The sequence below is a fragment of the Callorhinus ursinus genome, unplaced genomic scaffold, assembly GCF_003265705.2.
Source record: "Callorhinus ursinus isolate GAN/ISIS: 27379988/994484 unplaced genomic scaffold, GSC_fseal_2.0 scaffold75, whole genome shotgun sequence".
Lineage (NCBI taxonomy): Eukaryota > Metazoa > Chordata > Mammalia > Carnivora > Otariidae > Callorhinus > Callorhinus ursinus.
Genome location: NW_027397137.1, coordinates 5,344,983 through 5,363,988, shown reverse-complemented (window position 1 = coordinate 5,363,988; position 19,006 = coordinate 5,344,983). Strand labels below are relative to the sequence as shown.

The following is a 19,006-nucleotide window of genomic DNA, read 5'->3' as shown; positions in this document are numbered from 1 at the left end:
CTCAGGCTCGGCCTGGCTGCAGGGAGCCCACCCCTGGATGCTCAAGGCCCCAGGACGTCCTTCTACACACACGGCCCACGGGACTGCACCAGGGACAGGACATAGCTACGGGGCACGTGTCCCCTGCCTCCTCCTGGCCCACAGCAAGGCATACCCTGACTGCAGGACCAACTCCTCCCACCCTTCAGGGCTGGGGGGTGAGCAGCCCCGACCTTACACCAGAAAGAAGGCAGGAGGGAGGAACTGGGAGCAGGGGGACAAGGCTCAGTGAGCCTGAGCTCCAGGCTCGGCCACCACGGCCCCACAGAACCGGCAGCAAGGCTGTGTGCCAGTAAGCTCACTGAGCTCACCCCCCAGGCCAAGTGGGCCTCCCCCACCAGCACCCCTCCTTTAGCGCTGTCTGCAGGGGTCAGCCCTGTCTTCGGCCCGGGTGGGGTCCCACCCCGTGGGGTCCAGTCCTCCTAAGGACCCAGAGGGAAGGCCATGAGTCAGTTGGAGGACACAGGTTTCCCGCCCCAGGGGCCTTGGCCCAGGTGGGCTATGGCCCTGTGTGACTTGGAGCTGCAGGGGTTTCCCGCCCCCGGGCTGCCCCGGCCTCCCCTACTTATTGCTGATGTCTTGTATCCGCTGCTCGGGCCTCTGCTTCTGCTGGTACTGCTGGTTCTGCAGGTAGTTCTCCTTCAGGTAGATCTCCCAGGACAGAAGGGCGGCCTCCTCGTTCTTCTCCAGCTTGCTCTCTGCGGGGCAGGCAGGGGCAGATGGAGGGAGGGGGGACTGGGAGGGGCTGCGGCGGGGAGGAAGGGTTAGGGGGAGGTCGGGGGCCCATGGAGCTTCCAGGATTCTGGAAGGAGCAAACCACGCTCCCTGTGGGCCCCTGACTGCACCCACGACCCGAGACAGCGGAGAGTGCGCTCTGGGGACCACGGAGGGAGTGCCGGCTCACTGAGCTGCTTGTGCCTCTTGGCGGGTATCTTCAGGACGACCCTCTTGATGAACAGGTGCAGGTGGCTGAAGAGGATGAAGGGGGGCGGCGCGGGGGGCCTGCCGTGGTACTCCTCTATCAGGTCGTGGCGCTGGAACTTCCAGATCTGGTCCGTGTGCTCCTGGACCTGCTGGAACGTGTAGCTGGCAGGAGGCAAGGGGCGCGGGTCATGGAAGAGCTGGCAGGACCCCCAGAATCGCCCACAGCACCCCCTGAGGGGCCTGGGGTGCAGCCCGTGGAAAGCAAACACACAGCACCCCGGAGGACAATTCCTGATGCAGACAACGACCAGCCTCAGGGTTCTGCGCTTCCTGGGAGTTTCAGCAGTTTCAGTGGTGAGAATGAAGAACACCTGGATTTCAGATGTTATAAAACTTGTGAGCGGACAAAACAGGCAGAGGACTGTTGGGAGGTGGACAGGGTCCTGGCATTTGACAAAATCTCAACAGATTATCTGTTGAATTTGACACAGAGAAGGGACAGGATCTTCAAGGGCGGACGTGGCTCATCTCCGCACACTTGTCGTCTAGCCGGAGGGCCCTGGCGGGCTGCCCAATGCCAGATGTAGAGAGGCCCCCAAGGGGCGAGAGAGAAAGACACCCATCCCGACCAGGAACGCAAGGGACCCTGTGCGGCTGACCCCCACTCGGCTCCTGTTGGGGCTTCGTACACAGAGGATGAATACAGGTCATCCCGTATCCGAAGAGCCGCGTCCTTAAATGCTGGGACACACTCTTCCACATCCAGAGATGACCTCAGCCAGGTCCCCTTGCCCCGCACAGCCCAGCTCCGTTGTTTGCAAAATGGAAGGTCTGCACAGGGGCGCCTGGGTGGCTCAGTGGGCGAAGCGTCTGCCTCTAGCTCAGGTCATGATCCCAGGGTCCTGGGAGCCTGCTCTTCCCTCTGCCTGCCCCTCCCCCTGCTTGTGCGCGCTCTCTCTCTCTCTCTCTCTCTCAAATAAATAAAATCTTTAAAAAAAAATAAATGAAAGCTCTACACAGAAAGCTTTCGCCCTCTGGATCTTACTCGTTTCCACAAACAATCTGTGATGTAATATTTTCTCCACCAGAACAGAAGCTGAGCAAAGCTCGGGTATTTCTGAGAGCCCTGGGTGAGAATCCAAGCTGCGCCCCGATGTGGCTGTGCCCTGGGCCCCCCAGGAGGCTCACTTCCCCGTGAGTCCCCCGGCCCGTGGGCAGCCTCTGCGCAGCAGGGAGCAGGGAGAGGGGCCATGCACTGGGCTGAGCGAGGCAGCTCGCAGCGCTGGCGTCTGGGGCCCCGGGCTCGCTCCGTCCGCACTGGCTGGGCCCCGCATGGGCAGCACTCACTTGAACATGGCAATGAGGAGGTTCAGCAGCAGGATGTTGGTGAAAAGCAGGTAAAGGCAGAGCAGGATGACGGTCAGCCACTCGGGGAAGGCAGGCTCGTGCCGGATGGCGTCGCTCTCGGGGCACTTGGGCTTGTAGGGATCTGTGCCATTGGGGCTGCACTGGTCCAGGCTGAAATTCACACCTGGGGGGGGAGCCAGGGAACAAAGAAACCACACAGAGTCACAAGTGTCCCTTGGGCAATGAGCATCCCCGGGGCCTGGACGCCCCCTCAGCTGTCAGCTCAGGCCCAGAGAGAGGCGTCTGTCCACACCCAAGTGTCCTCTGTGGGCAGGAAGAGGGAAGGACCCCTCCAGGACTCTTGCCTGGGCCCCAGGCAAGAACCAGCCCCGGGGCGGGGTGACGCAGGCCCCAGCCATGGAGAGCCCAGTGCCGTGGGAGAGAATTCGAACCAAGATAATGAACAACTTTCACAATGAGGAAGGAGGCAGGGGGAGGGAACCATGTGTCACGGGCCACATGCTGACCCACACAACGGGGTGGGGGGTACAAACCGAAGTGCAGTCCCACATTTGTAGCAAAGGGAAGGGTGCAGAAGATAATAAAACATAAACAGACGTCCAGCTTGTATGTCAAAACACTCCCAAGGAGGCGCAGCCACTGACAGCTCTTAACGGCAGCTCACTGGGGAAGTGGGGTTACAGACATTATTCTTTACACCTACTCTGGATTTAACATTCTTCAACAATGAGCATGCACTATTTTCTTTAAAAACTGGAAGTCTGTACCTCCCACCACCCTGCGCCCATTTTGCCAATCCCCCACCCAACAAGCATGCACCGTAAGGAGAAGAAAGAGCCCAAGTCAATAACATAACCTTCTACTTTAGTAAACTAAAAAAAGGAAAGCAAACTGAACCCAAGAAAGAAGGAAATAAGAAAGATCAAGATGCAAATAAATAACAGAGAGAATACAAAAAACAATAAAGAAAATCAATAAAAACCAAAATCTGTTTCCTGGAAAAGATTAAGAAGATTACAACCCTTTACCTAGACTTATCAAGGGGAAAAAAGGTTCAAATTGTTCAAGTTATAAACGAAAGAAAGAACATTACTACCAACCCTACAAAAATAAAAAGAACTATAAGGAAGTATTACAGAACTGTGTGCTAACAAAGTAGATGACTTGGAAAAATGGGCAAACTCCTAGAAAGAGATAAAACACCAGAAGTGACTGAAGAAGAAAGGGGAAATACAAACAGACCTATAACAGGCGAAAAGATTGAAGTAATAATTTAAAACTTCACACAAAGAAGAGTTCAGGCCCAGATGACTTCACTGGTGAATTCTACTGAATGTTTAAAGAATTAAAACCAATCCTTCACAAACTTTTCCAAAATGTGAAGGAGGAGGGAACACTGCTAACTCATTCTATGAGGCCAGTATCACCCTGATACCAAAACCAGACGAAAACAAAACTATAGACCAATGCCCTTTATGAACATAGATGCAAAAACCCTCCCCAAAATGCCAGCAAACTGAATCCAGCAACACATAAAAAGAATTTCACACCATGACGGAGTGAGATATATCCCAGGAAGGCAGAGTTGGTTTTACATCTGGAAATCAATTAATATAACACACCATATTAATAGCATGAAGAACAAAAGTCATGTGAACATTTCAACAGATGCAGGAAAAGTGTTTGACAAAATCATATACGCTTTTATAATAAAAGCACTCAAGAAACTAGGGATAGAAGGGTGCTTCTTCACTCTGATGAAGGACATTTACAAAAACCCCACAGTGAACATCATACTTAATAGTGAAAGACTGAAAGCTTCGCCCTCTAAGATCAGGAACAACATAAAAATGTTTGTTCTGGACACTTGTATTCAATGTTGTACCAGGAGTTCTAGCCAGGATAATGAAGCAAGAAAAAGAAATAAATGTATCAGATGGGAAAGGAACAAGTAAAAGCACCTATATTTGCAGAGGGCATGATCTTGTATATAGTAAATCCCGAGGAATCCACTAAAAAACTATGAGAGCTGTAAAGACGTTCAGCATGGTTTCAGGATACAAGATCAACGTGCAAATATAGCATATTTCTACACACTAGCAATAAACAATCCAAAAATGAAATTAATAAAATAATTCTATTTACAATAACATGAAAAAGAATAAAAATCTTAAGAATAAACTTAAAAGGAGTGTAAGTTACACACTGAAAATTATAAAAATTGTTGAAATAAATTGAAGATCTAAATAAGCAGAAAGGCATCCCATGCTCACAGTCAAAATCCTAGATGCCTTTTGGAGAAAGTGAGAAGCTGAATCCAAAATTCATGTGGACCCAAGGAACCCAGAGGCCAAAGCAATCTTGAAAAAGAAGAACAAAGTTGAAGGACTCACACATCCTGATTGTGAAACTTACTACGAAATTACATTTGCCAAGACCATGTGGTGTTGGCACAAGAACAGACATACAGATCAACAGAATAGGGTTGAGAGTCTATAGATAAACCCTTTCATTAATGGTCAATTGATTTTTGACATGGAGGCCAAGACAATTCAATAGGGAGAAATCGTCTTTTCAATACATGGTGCTTGAACAACTGGAAATTTGCATGCAAAAGAATGGCCCTTACCTCACACTGTATAAAAAATTAGTTTAAATAGCTCAACAGCCAAAAGTAAGAACAAAAGCTATTACTTCAGGAATAACTACACAGACATAAGTCTTCATGACCTTGGGTCAGGCATCAGGTTCTGAGATATGACACCAAAAGCACAAATGATAAAAGCGATTGATAAGGTGGCCTTCATCAAAGCTAAAAACTTTTGTGTTTTGAAGGACATGAGAAAGAAGGTGACAAGCTGACCCACAGAATATACTGGTAAATCACACATATGAGAAGAAACTGGTGTCCATATGCAGAGAATTCTCGTATATCAGTAAGAAAGAAAAATAATCCACTTGAGAAATGGGCCAAGGAGAGGAGTAGACATTTCTCCAGAGAAGACATCCGAATGGCTCAGGGAGCACATGAAGAGATGCTCCACATCATTCACCATCAGGGAAATGCAAATCAGAGCCACGATGAAATGTGCTTCACACCCACTGGGATGGGTAGAAGCAAAAAAAAAGAAAGCCAAGGACAAGCCAGAGAGAATGCGGAAATTGGGGCCCTCATGTACGCTGCTGGTGGGGACATAAAACACAGGACAGCTGCCACAGAAAACAGTTTGGCCGGTTCTCAAAAAGTTAAACACAGACTTAGCATACAACCCAACAGGTATACATTACAGTTCCAGATATAAACCCAAGAGAGATGAAAACATATGTCCACACAAAAGCTTATAAAAAAACATAAATAACTGTTCCTAGCAATGTTATTCATAACAGCCAAAAAGTAGAAACAATGCATGTTCACCAACTTATAAATGCATAAACTAAATGTGGTCTATCCATATGATGGAATATTATTTAGTAATAAATAGAAGGGAATTAAATACTGATGCAGGCTACAATATGGATGAGTCTTGAAAACGTTACACTAAGAAAAAGCTAGATACAAAGATTACATATTACATTATCTGATTTACATGAAATGTCCAGCACAGACAAACCGAACAGACGGAAAGTAGATTAGAGGTCGCCAACAGCTGGGGGGGATGGGGAGTGACTGCTAATGGGTGTCTTTGGTGGGTGATGCAAATGTTCTAAAGTCAGATCCTCTAAGTACACTAAAAACCACTAAAGCACACACTTTATACAGGTGAGCTTCACGGTATGTGAACTATATCTCGATGAAGCTGTTGAAAACAAAAAACTCCGTATGCAAAAAGGATTCTGCCCGTCCAGAGGAGGAGGAGGGCCAGGGAGGCATGCAGTGTGGGGGAGGGGTGTCACCTGAGGCCCCAGTGTGTGGGGGAGGGGTGTCACCTGAGGCCCCAGTGTGTGGGGGAGGGCTGTCACCTGAGGCCCCAGTGTGTGGGGGAGGGGTGTCACCTGAGGCCCCAGAGCCCCAGGCCACATCCCTGGCCCGCCTGGGACCTCAGCAGGGCTTCAGCTTCGAAGATCCCAACCCCCACAACCGAACATCACACGCACCTGCCTCTCTGCCATGCAGGCACTTGGGGAGATGCCACCCCCGTCCCCCTGTCTCCCATCCTTCTGTGAGCTTTGCAGGTGCCCCTGCTGGAGCTGTCAACACCCCATGTCCTACCGTCGATGTAAGCCGGCATCTGCCCGAAGATGGTGAGGTATGACTGGTAGACAACCCCCCGAAAGATCCAGTCTACGCGGCTCTCGTTGTGGATGAGGATGGCCTGCTTGGCCACCCCGAAAGACACCACCCACACCGCCAACAGGAAGAGGAAAAAGAAGACGTCCTTCATCTGCAGAGACAGGGGGGCCCAGCTGCAGCCGTGCGCACCCACACGGGCCCCCTCCCCCCACACCCAGGTTGTGCGCTCTGCAGCGGTGGGAGAAGCCGCCGAGGCCCAGGGCAGGGACACGGGGGCTCACAGTCCTGGGCCTGTCCCCATATCCTAACAGGGTGCTGGGCACCACGCAATGCATATGAGGGGCTGGATGTGACTGTGACCCATGGAGGGGAGTGACCGGAGCTGTAACAGCAATAAGGAACGAGCTGTGGAGATTGGGGGAGGCTGCCTGGAAGACGTGACATACAGGCAAGGACCTGAGACAGGCATGCTGGGGTTGGGAGCCCGAGGGCAAAGCAGGGACATGGGAACCTAGCGGTGTGCTCAAGCCCTGGGGCACCTCACTTCCAGCTGGTGCAGGACCCGCTCATCCCCTTACCATCCGCTTCACGATGATTATCTTGGGCCCCAGCGTCTTACTGATGGTAAAAATGTGCATCAGCCGGAGGCAGAACATGATGAAGTCCAGAGAGAGGATGATGCGCCCGGAGTACAGCAGCCCGGGAATGAGCCTGCCCAAGGCAGAATCAAGGACCCCTCAGCTCGCCGCTGCCGGAGCCTGGCCCCAGCTGCCCGCTCACCTGCCCGAGCTAACATGTGGCTCTGGGGGCCTCTGGACCCCAAAGTACTAAAAAGGGGTATGAGCTCATGGACCAGAGCTTCCAGGGAGGTGTGTTTTCCAGAAAAGTCTGGAAGCCCAGCCTTGGGCACGGTAGGCAGGCCATGCAGGCCTCTTGGGAGGCAGTGTGGCTGGTCCCTCTTGCTTCTTGGAGAACGGGACCATGGCAGGGACGCATGTGGCCCCAGTGGGCAGCGGAGTGGCCAGGGCCACAGCAGGAGGTGCCAGAAGGGGCCACTGGGCTGCAGATGCTCAGCCGTCTGAGGGGGCAGGGAGCTCTGGCACCTTCCTCCTCTGCTCCCCCAGCAGTCCCGGGGTAGGTTCTGCCCACCAGACAGACAACAGGCAGGTTCGGGGGCACCTGAGCCCTCGGGGCTGCCGTCGCAGACGGCGGGGAGGTCCAGGGCAGACGGGGCCACTCACCTGCAGGTCAGTCCTGCTACGAAGAGCAGGATGGCACCAATGTCCAGCTTATTCCAGAAGTCGCTGAAGTACAGGAGTGCCATCTTCATCAGCCCGAACTCGTCGGGGTCATAGAAGAGCTGAGAGAGGGCATGGTTAGGGGCCTGGCTGTCACCACCATCGTCACCTGAGCAGTGAGAGCACTCGCTCCTTCCCGGAGAGGGAGGCCAGCCAGGCAGGGCACAGACTTCCACCGTCCCTGGGCCCCCGGGTCGAGGAGCAGTGGGAGAGGAGCTCCAGGCAGAGGCGTTGCCAGGCTGCCCTGAGCCCGCCCTCCGACCGACCACAGCCCTGCTCAATTCGCAATTGGCTGTGTTCTTGGGGCTGACTGTCCTCTCTGCCAGCAGCCAGCCAGCTCCCACCGGACCCCTGTTCACCTGCTTCCACGGCAGCCCCAAGAGGGGTGGGGACCGCGGCAGCCCTGGGCCCTGGCAGCTGGGCGGGTCCCTTCCGGAGATGGTCAGACTCGGGGAGGAGGGTACACGTGGATCCCCATTCTGGGGCTGCCACCTTTGAGGCTGGGGCTTTGTCCCTGGGAGAGGGTCTGCCTTCAGGAGGCCATGCGGCCAGAGGAAAGCTGGGAGAGGCCGGTGGGACAGCGCTGCCTCCCGCACCTGCCTCCCAGGAGCTCTGAGGCCACCCGGGCCCTGGCCGCGGTGTGTGGGTGCCTGTGAGCCCACCGTGGGCCCACCCACGAAAGGGACCCGGCTGCGGGTCCCGGGGCCAGGTGCCCCCAGATGGGGGCGGGGGCCAGAGGACAATCCACGTGGGCTGGGGACGTGGGGAAGGGCGCGGGGGTGGGGGCACACCTGCCGCAGCTCCTCACACACCAGGGAGAAGAGCCAGAAGTAGATGAGGTACTCGCACCACGAGGGTGAGGGCTGGAAGTCCGCCATGAGCACGTAGGCGAAGAGGCACAGGAAGGCACAGTAGGACAAGGTGTTGAGGTGGAAGACGACCACGGGCGCGCTGAAGAAGGCGCGGACCCGGGGCAGGCCCCGGCCGGCCTGCAGCTTCCGCTCCCTGCAGACACCAGGGGGAGGGGGATGGCAAGGCTGGGAGGGGCCCGAGAGCCCGCGGGACCGCTGCCTCCCCCAAGGAGTGGGGCCAAAGTGCTCATGCGCTCACATCACATGACAGACAGAAGCACCAGGACAGACGCTGTCCATGCAGAGCCCACGGACCCTGCATGGGCAGCCACGGAGAGGGCTCCACCAGACGGCTCCACGTAAGGGAGGACCCTGAGAGAGCCCTTTGGCTCTGGTTTTGCTAGGACTGAAATGAAATGCTTGGCTAGTGGGTGCTCAGGCAGGGCAGGTGCTCCGTGTAAAGTAGGTGCTCAGGGCAGGGCAGGTGGACGGGGCAGGTGCTCAGGGCAGGGCAGGTGCTTAATGTCAGGTGAGTGACAATGCAGGGCAGGTGCTCCGCCCACAGTGGGTGCTTCCCACAGGTGGGGACCCTCCCTCTGCCTCCCGCCCGCATGCCTCTCGACCGCTGTAGGACCCAGGGGCAGCCATGAGGACAGGCATGACTTGCCCCCTGCGAGCACAACTGGGAAGGAAGGTCTGAGGCCCTGGCCCCGGCCCACAGCCCAGCAGCCAGCTGGTACCTGAAGGAGATGAGGCTGGTATAGAGCAGCGGGAAGGCCAGCATACACAGGATCACCCGCCAGAGCCCGTTGTCCACGCAGAGCTGGCCCCACCACACCTTGGTTAGAAAGGCCTGTGGACAAAGGAGGCAGCTTCAGAATAGGGGGCGCCCCCTGGGGCCCCACCGCTGAGGGTGAACGATGCGTCTGCTCCGTGCAAAGTGCCTGCATGCTCCCTAACACAGTGCTCTGACGCCCCCGGCCACGCCATGTGGTGGGCAGTGCAGGACGGACCCCATCATCTGCCGGCTGAGGAAGGGGCTCCGGGCGGGCAGGGCCCGGCCAGTCTTTCTCAGGGGAACGGGCTGGGGCCACCCGGAGGACTGCAGGCTCCCAGGTAGGAACACCCCTGTAGGGATGAGCCCTCACAACCCACCACCCGCTCTCCCTTAGCGTCAGTTTCCTGACCTGCAAAACGGGAGGGGAGCACACGACCAAGGGCCAGGCCCTGCTGCCGGGACCCTGGGCGGCCGCAGCTCAGGGGCCTGTGTGCCTGGAGGTGAGCGAGAGGCTGCACCAGTGCCCACAGCCACGGGCAGCTCTTCTTGGACACGAGCCTCAGAAGTCACCTGGGTGCCTCCGTGAGACACGAACTTCATGTCCTTGGCCTGCAGGGCCAGCTGCAGGCAGGTGGTCTCCCCCCAGGCCTCCGACACGCGGGTGAGCAGTTTCTGCGCCCTTGCCTCGTCCTTCCGGTGGCACTCGGTGAACACCCCTGGCAGAAGGGAGATCCATGTCCGACCTGGGGACAGCATCCGGGCAGGACCAGGGACGAGGGCCCCGGGGTGACGTGTGAGGAGCTGAGCCGTGGCCCAGGGCCACCGCCCCGTGAACTCACCGATGGCTCTGTGTTCATACTCGTCAGCGAGCACCGACATCCCCTCCAAACTGTCCATGTCCTCCTCCTCCTTGGACAGCTCCTTCAGGATCTTGCTGCAGGCCAAGGCCGCCACAATGCAGTCCTGGCTCTGGGCACCCGGGGAGCTACCGTGAGGGCCTGGACGGTCCAGCCCAGGAACCCCGGTCACACTACCCGGGGCTGATGAGAACAGAGGCCTCACGACAGCATGGGCCGCTACGTGATTACCTGTGCCCCTGTCCACATAAACCACTTGGGTCACCCCAAATCAGGAGGTGAGCCTGAGCCCAGTCTCCCGCACTGGCCAGTGGGAGGGGTCTGCTTGCCCACCCAGAGCACGGCCCAGACAGCATGAGTCCCAGCACTGCCTGGGCATCTGGTCAAGCCCAGGCACGGGGCTAAAGGGCAGAAATGGGACCAGGTCCACACAAGTCCCCCTCAGGCTCTAGGCACCCCGCCTCAATGGCACTGCCAGTCCCAGGCACCAGGGATGCCGAGAAAATCTCAAGGAAGCCTCTCAAAGCACAGCCCAGAGACACTGTCTGGCCCACAACAAGGGGCTGGTGGCAGAGCCTGGAAATCTTTGGTCCTCCCATGCACTGAGCCCCACAGAGCACACCCGAGGCCACAGTCAGGCCTAGCTCTGCTGCTGACCCACCACGCACCTTGGGAAAGGACAAACCTCCCAGAACTATGGAGAGGGTGGAAGCCACCAAAACCTCTCTGCTGGTGACACTGGGGAGGGGGTCAATTCCATAAAAGCAATTTGGAAATGCCAACACTGAGAAGTAGGGGACCTCTCTGAGAAAAAAATCACACTTTAATTTCCCTTGAAGGAGAGAATCTGCTTGAAGTAAAGGAAAACCACGTGTGGGGGACTTGAGCCTGGCACGTCCTCCATCATGACCATGAAGCTGCCCCCAGCCTAGTGATGAGGGAGCTGAGGGCTGATGTTCCCAAAGAGCCCACAAAGGGGCTCAGGGCAGGCACATCGGGGGCTTGTTCCCCATCCGAGTAACAGACTGTCTCTGTCGCGATCCCTAATGGTCAGTGGAAGGAGATTCAGCCCCTCCAGGGATGTCACCTTCTGCAGAGTTTCTACTGAGCAGGTCAGCCATGGCACAGGGGCCAACTCACCAGAACCCACCCGTGTCGCCATGGAGGTTGGCTCCACCCAGCTGTGCCTGCATGCTGAGCCTCCACCCTGGACAGCCCACCTTCTTAAAATTCTTTTCTTGCCTGAGCCAAGCTCTCTGTTCTCCAACACTGGGCACTCTGGGTCCCTTCTGGGATCATGGACACCCACCACCCTCCCTCCAAGGTCACATGCTCCTCTACCCGCTGTTGGTCCTGGGCTTTCTGGCCACACTCCCTGGCTAGAGCCCTGTCACCTGTTCACACACAGTCATGCGTCTTGAGAAACTAGTTACCTGCGCCCAGATGATTTCTGCCAGCTCCCGACGGTTCTGGATGATGGCCCAAATGAGAAGATCACGGATTGGATCTATGGTGAAGGCCACATGTCCTGGTGAACGCTTGTTGAGGGACCGGAGACTCACTCCCTGCATCTGGTGAGCAGTGGACATTCAGAACCTCTCCTAGGTCCCCACTAGCATCAGTATCCCTGGGTGGGCCTGTTGAGGGTACAGGTCTTGAACCCAGCTCCACACCTTCCCAGAACCACTGCCCCTAGAGGCTGAGCCCCCCACACCTTTCCAGAACCACTGTCCCTGGAGGGTGAGCCCTGCAACTTGCATTTTCAACAACACCTTAGCCCGATTTCATGCATACCGGAATTTTAAAACTGTCACTCTGGAGGGGCGCCTGGGTGGCTCAGATGGTTAAGCGTCTGCCTTTGGCTCAGGTCATGATCCCAGGGTCCTGGGATCGAGCCCTGCATCGGGTTCCCTGCTCAGCGGAGAGCCTGCTTCTCCCCCTCCCTCTGCTTCTCCCCCTGCTCAGGTTCTCTCTATCTCTGTGTCTCGAATGAATAAATCAAAAATCTTTAAAAAAAAAATAAATAAAATCTTTAAAAAAATAAAAAAATAAAACTATCACTCTGGAGACATGTAGAAACATTCAGAAAGTGGAATACCCAGCTAATTCTTTTGCCAACAATTGTAGCCTCTTATTTACACAACAGGCACCTCGAGTTTCCTTAATCTTATCTGACAGCATCAAAGCCTTTCTGTGAGGTCAACTTCTAGCACAGAGTCTGTTCTAGATTCATGGCTGTGAGCTACTCAAGGGAATCTACACAGTGTCTCCTGCAGAGAAGGCCAATAAGAAAGAGCCAAACGGACAAGGATTACATGTGACCAGGAGGGCACCTCACCCCCAGGCATACTCAATTCACACAGTGATGCAGGAATCCAGCTTCCTGGCCCATCAATCAGTAAACACCTACTCAGACAGTCTGGAAACAATTTCCAGAAGTGAGAACACATATCCCACACCACACGCAAGATTCCACTTTCTTTAAGAAACTTTAGAAATTTCTTGAAGCCTTGTCTTTATATTAAAAGAAATGAGTTGACACACTAAATAAATTATGGACATGGTTAACTATGAGCTTCCACTTTGGACATTTTTAAAGGGTATCTTAAATACAATGGAATCAAGAAGAGCAGAATTGTGAATCCACAAAACCAAGCCACAACAACATCTTTCTCAGGTGGGGTCAGACAGAGTTCACCTGAGACAATGGATGAATTTGAAAACCTGAAGGAATGGGATAATTTTCTGCCAAAAAAACCCCCCAAAACAACAACAACAACAAACCAAAATTGATTGTAGAACACATAGAAAACCTAAACCAAGAAATTATCAGAAAAGAAACTGGAGAAAGTTCTTAGAGCTACTACCCAAAAAGGCACTGAGCCCTGATGGACTCACAGGAGAGCCTGCTGAGCTTGTAAGAACAAAGAATTCCAGCCAAACAGACTGTTCCAGAGCAAAGAAATAAAGAAGGTTTCCCAATGGTTTTCCCAAGGATAACATAAAGCTGATACCAGAACCTGACAAAGATAGCCCCCAAAATAAAACTACAATCAAAGGCTCAAACATTCTGATGCAAAAACCATGAAAATATTGGCAACATAATCCAGCATCATACTAAACACATGTTCTGCTGCAATCAAGTTGAGATTAAAACAGGAATAAAAATGTTTTGCTATCAGGAAATCTATTAAAATAATTCAGCAAATTCATAGGTTAATGAAGAAGAGCAGTTCAAATTCTCAAAACGCACCTGACAAAACTCAGCACTTGGGCTTCGTTTGTGAAAGCTTAAAGAACCGGGGAGGCGGATACTTGCTAACATTACACTTAGCGCTGAGATGCTGCAGGATTCCCATCAAATATGGATAGAGACTAGAAAAGGACTTCTCCCGTGCTGCAGTGCACATGCTGGGTACCCTCACAGAGATGTGGTGGAATTCTGCTGACCTGACCACATGGTGGCCAGGACTGGGGTTCATGGCATGAGGGGGACCATTTTCCCCACATAACCTTCTGTACCGTTTGAAATTTTTAGAAAGGGAGAATTATGGACTGAAATGCGTCCCCAGAATTTGTATGTTGAAGCCCCAGCTCCTAAAGTGACTGTATTTGGAGACAGGGCACCTAAGGAGGTGATTAGGGCCATAGGTTGTGGCCTTGATTTGATAGGACCAGTGTCCCTATAAGAAGAGGGACACCATTGCTCTCTGTATCTCTCTGTGTGCCCACTGAACAAGAACTACATGTGGACTTGGCAAGAAGGTGGCCGTTCTCAAGCCAGGAAGAGAGGCCCCACTGGAAACCAACCCCTCTGATGTCTTGACCTCGGACTTTAGCCTCCAGCCTGTGAGAGACTAAATGTCTGTTGTTTAAGCCACCCGGGCTATGGTATCTTGTGATGGCGGCCCTGACAGACCAAGACAGGGAGTGTATTTCCTTTCCAATAACAATAAAAGATTATTTCTTTAAACAAAAGCGCTAAGGACCTAGCAGCGGCCTAGCACCCAGGCCAGGCGGGGTGGGGGCCCCGTCACCAGCACGCACGTTGAGCTTGATGTTTGGCACGGGGAGCAGGAGACGGGGCCGATCGCCCGTCCGGGGCCGGGGGTACAGCGGCTGCGTGAAGTCCCCCAGGAGCTCCCGGAGCACCTGGGCCACGTGGTGCATCTGCACGCGGGGGGCGGTGGGCCCGGACACCGGCTGCTCGGGCTCCTCGGCCAGCACCTTCTGCAGCTTGCTGTGGAACAGGCAGGAGGGGTCCAGGTGCTGGTACAGGTAGAGCAGGGTGTCCCAGGTCACGAACTCCTTCAGCCGCACCCCATTCTCCAGGAAGAGCTTCACGAACTCGGGCTTGTTGGAAATGAGGGCGGCCATCATCACGGGGTGCAGCTCTGAAGGCTGAGAGAGAGCACCATGGGGCGCACGCCTCGCACACCCTGATTGCAGTGTGTCCGATTTGGGAAGGGAGGAAGTGGCCGGGGTGCTCTCCACCAGGACGAGGGCTGGGGTCTAGACAGAGGCCACCCTCCAGGGCCTGTCCTTGCTCCTGCTGGCCAACAAGGCCGTCCGCAGGGCCACCCGGGAGCCCTACCTTCCACTGCCGCTCATCAGAGAAGATCTCGCTCCGGGCGATGTCCACACGGTTCCACGCCACCGCCAACTTCAGCTGGTGGCCCCAGTTCTCGTGGCCAAAGTAGTCATGGCTCCGAGAGGCTGCAGGCAAAAGGCACTCGCGTCAGGGGGCTTCGGTCTGGGCCTCAGAGCCACTTCCCTGCATCCGACAAAGTCAGACAGGGAGGCACCTGTCACCAAGCCTGGTCTCTCCGTGACTTCGACTGAAGAGCATGCCCAGCGGCAAAATCTGCCTCCGAAGGCACTTTTCCTTTCAGTGCTGGAATCAGAGACTCTCTGGGTTTGGGGCATCGCTCGGGCTCACCCCTGCCCCCTGCCTGGTCAAACCCCTCATCCCCCAAGCTTAAAGAAAACACCGTCTCAGACAGACAGGCGTTTCTGAAGGAACATTCGAAAGTGACACCTGCACATGCGGTCCCTTCCCTTTCCCGCCTTCAGTGCAAACCCAGAGTTTGGCCAGCCTCTCACCACAGGCACTCTGCCAACCAGTTCCTGCTCTCTCTTGTTGGCGTTGTGCACTAAAGCACGGGTGCTTATTTGGGGAAGGAAACAGCAACTTCGACCCTTTCTCACACCACACGATGCAGAAGCCAGTGTGAGGCGCAGTGCGGAGGCGTGAGCAGAAGGCTGTGCCCGCAGCGACGCTGCGTGAAGCCTGCAGCCACGGGGTGTGCGGGTTTCTCGGGGGCGGGGAACATGAGCCATACGCGACAAAATGGATCGATTATGCTCCTGTAAAACCTAAGCCTTCTGCTCGCCAAGGACACCTTGAAGGAGCTAGGAAAGGGGGCCAGGAACCCAAGAGGAAACACCCCAGGGCATGTATCGGACAGAGGCCCTGTATCCGACTGCATCAAGAACTCTTATGACTCAAAAACGAGGCGACCAACAACCAAATAAACGCGGACAGAAGACCTGAAAGACCCATCACCAAGATGATACGTACATGGCCAACAACCCCAGGATGTCGCCGGCCATCGGGGAGACGCGAATTCAGACCACACCTAGCTGTCACCTCACACGCCCCGAACGGTGGACCGCGCTGCGGGACGGTGAGGACGCAGAGCCGCTAGAGGTCGCGTCCACGCCTGGCGGCGGGGTAAAGGGGTGCGATCTCGTTGGAAAACGGTTTGGCGGTTTCTTATCAAGTTAAACATATGCTTACCATAAAGAACCAGTAATTCCACCCCGAGATGTGGACCCAAGAGAAACGAGAATAGCAGCTTTATATATAAGAGCCCCACGCTGGAGGCGGCCTGCGCGTCCAGCGACACATGCACTGGAAAACTAGTGGAGGACTGCTCGCGGCAGAAAGGAACGGAGTTCTGGGATGTGCGACAACACGGAAAAATCTCCAAAATATTGCGCTGAGCTGGAGAAGGACAGAAAGGAGTACTGCGTCTGCCTCCATTTAAGTGAGGCTCTGGCACGGGGATAAGCCCGTCTATGAGGACAGAAAGCAGATAAATGGTTGCCTGAAGCACACAGAGGCACAGGGAGCTTTTGAGGGCAAGGGCCGGGGCGAGGGACGTGTCCCGTGTCTGGATTGGATGGGTGCACGGGGGGGACATACCTGTTAAAATGCACACAGCAGTAAACCCAGGATGGGGGACTTTAACTATATATAAGCCGTACCTCAATAAAGGTGATTTTTAAAAGGGGTTGTCATTGAAAAACCATATATATGTGTGTATTTCTATTTTTTCATATATACTCACACAATAAAGAGATAGTCCCTTTCTCCCAGAGTCCCACTGCCTTTCTCCTGAGCAACGAATTACAACCAATTATTCTGTGTTGCTTCCAGAAATAAATGCGGCCTCCGTCTCTCCCCCATGACCCGCTCTCCCCGCCGGACCGGGACTTGGAAGGCACCGTCCACGGACGCTGCCCAACAAGCTTTCCCTAACTCCTCACAGAGGGTAACATACCTCTAAAGGGCACCACCTAAATGTGCAGCTCAGCGACTCTGGCTGATGTCTACACCTGTGTCACCACCACCAGGATCAAGAAATGGAACTTTCCACCACCCCAGAGGCTCCCTCCCCGCTCGGCGCGGGCCCCAGCAGAAACCACGATCCACAGCGCTGGCTTCACTGGTTCTTGGATGCCCAAGAGCACACTCGAGAGCAGACGTTGGGGTCCATCCTGGCCGTGGGCGAGGGGTCCTGCCCTCCCCAGGGCCCCAGGAACCCCCTTCACCGCCTTCGAGGGCATTTCCCCGGACGCGGGCGGCCTGGTGTCCCTCTTCTGGCTCCTTCGGCCACTTCACAGAAGGCTAGGAAGGGACAGACGTCCTCATGGCCCCGTCCTTGAACAGAAGGGTCGGGCGCCACAAAGTGAGACAGTCGCCCCCCCGCTGTCACACGGACATTCACGCCGGCTTTTCCGGCCCCGTGTCCTTGCTGGTGGGGGTCTGCAGGGTCCATGGGCTCCACGGCGGCATCCCGCCTCCTGCTGTGCCACACGCTTGCCCTCCACAGTTGCTCTGATTCTATTCAGCCGGCTCTACCCGGCTCTTCTGTCTCCCTGGACAGAGGTCTTGACGTGGGGGCCCTGGTTCTGGTTTTAACCATCTCGCTGGTTCTGGGAGGTTTTATGTCAGGAGGAGGTTGCAGAACAAAGCCTGGGTTTAAGCCTCTCCCACCAGAGCTTCCTGCCCTGCTGCCCGGCTCTGCCTGGGCCGCGTCCCTGGAGGGTGAGGGGCAGCCGGCGGGCAGAACATCAGGACATCTGCAGCCCTGTCGGAGCCAGTGGGAGGGACGGGGGAATCTGTCTTCCCCTGGGAGGGGGAGGGGGGGAGCGTGGGGCAGAGAGCAGACCAACGGGTTGGCCCAAGCCCGGCCACCGCGGGAGCTTTAGTGTCCGGGGGGGGGGGGGGGGCGGTCCCTGCTGTGTGCGAGGACGCGTGGGAGGCCAGGGGCAGGTCTCCCGAGGCCTGGAATCGTATGTGCAGCTGTGATGACCACGGGGGGCACCTTAGTGCGGGTGCCCTCGGGTTCCCGTGAAGCAGAGAAGTTGCAGAAAGGAGCCCGAACCCCCGACACCGGCTACGGGGCACCCCCCGCCTGGCAGGAGAGTGAGGTGGGCCCCAGCACGGTGCACCAGCAGCTGTCCTCTGAGCAGCGCGTCTGACCCAGGGGTCGGTTTTTGGCTCAGGCAAACTCAGGGTCCCGAGGCCCCTTGTTTTGCTTCTCCCTCTCGCCGGACCCTCACCTTTCAGCAAGGCCTGCAGGATGGCCACGTCCACGTCCTGCTGGCCACCCCTGCCTTCCCGGAAGATGGTCAGCAGCTGCCGCCTCCGGACGATGTCTTGGATCTGCAACAGACATTGCCCGAGTGAGGTTTGGGGTGACACGCAGGCGCCCTGCCTCCTCAAAGGGCACCTGCAGAATCGAGACCCCAGAGACACAGCCAAGCCCAGGCCTGAGTCCTGCCTGCCAGTGTGGCCTGGGCCAGCACCTCGCCTCCCCACGCCCCTGGTGGTGAAGATGCAGACACAGAAGGACCAAATATGCAATGTTCATGAGTGGTCTGCTGGTGGAAACACCCCAGGTGTGAGGAATTTCACACTGGCACGAGACAGTGTCTGCTGAATGCCGGACACCGCTGAACTGGAGACTTCTCCCCCACTCCTCACCTTGCCTACCTACCTACCTGCCCGCCCACCAGCCATCCAGGCGTCCACCCACCCACCCACCTACCTGTCCACGCACCTATCTATCTGCTTGACCTACCTACCTACCTACCCATCCATCTATCCAGCCACCTACTATATCCATCCGTCCATCCATCTGTCGTCCATCCGTCCATCCCTGTATCTATCACCCATCTATCCATCACATCTAAGCCTGCAGCCAGGCACTGCTCCCCATCAGCCCTTCACCCTGAGGCCAGGGTGAGCCTTTCACAGGCACATCATAGCAGAGCTCCCATGGGCTTCCAGCCCCTCTCCCTAGCTCCCTAGTCGGCCACGCCCAGCCTTGCCTGCCCTATCCCCCCCCCCCCCCCCCGGGCCCCCCCCC

At 55.5% G+C, this 19,006-nt stretch overlaps 1 protein-coding gene across 15 annotated transcripts in view; it reads right to left on the bottom strand.

The window, feature by feature from the left end:
* TRPM2 (transient receptor potential cation channel subfamily M member 2) overlaps positions 1-19,006 on the bottom strand; it is a 58,897-nt gene that overhangs the window by 13,843 nt on the left and 26,048 nt on the right. For 12 of the 15 annotated variants that reach the window (XM_073887072.1, XM_025863568.2, XM_073887064.1 and 9 more), the window contains exons 10-23: positions 18,198-18,300; positions 14,941-15,062; positions 14,394-14,747; positions 11,780-11,917; positions 10,329-10,458; positions 10,060-10,205; positions 9,452-9,564; positions 8,652-8,865; positions 7,804-7,922; positions 7,141-7,273; positions 6,542-6,713; positions 2,311-2,494; positions 944-1,125; positions 605-737 (exon numbers count right to left, since the gene is read on the bottom strand). In XM_073887072.1, coding sequence (XP_073743173.1) covers positions 605-737; positions 944-1,125; positions 2,311-2,494; positions 6,542-6,713; positions 7,141-7,273; positions 7,804-7,922; positions 8,652-8,865; positions 9,452-9,564; positions 10,060-10,205; positions 10,329-10,458; positions 11,780-11,917; positions 14,394-14,747; positions 14,941-15,062; positions 18,198-18,300 — 2,243 coding nt within the window. Of the gene's footprint in view, positions 1-604; positions 738-943; positions 1,126-2,310; positions 2,495-6,541; positions 6,714-7,140; positions 7,274-7,803; positions 7,923-8,651; positions 8,866-9,451; positions 9,565-9,898; positions 10,039-10,059; positions 10,206-10,328; positions 10,459-11,779; positions 11,918-13,599; positions 14,312-14,393; positions 14,748-14,940; positions 15,063-15,813; positions 17,293-18,197; positions 18,301-19,006 lie in introns of those variants that run through there. The other 3 variants (XM_073887075.1, XM_073887076.1, XM_073887077.1) reach the window with 3 other exon arrangements.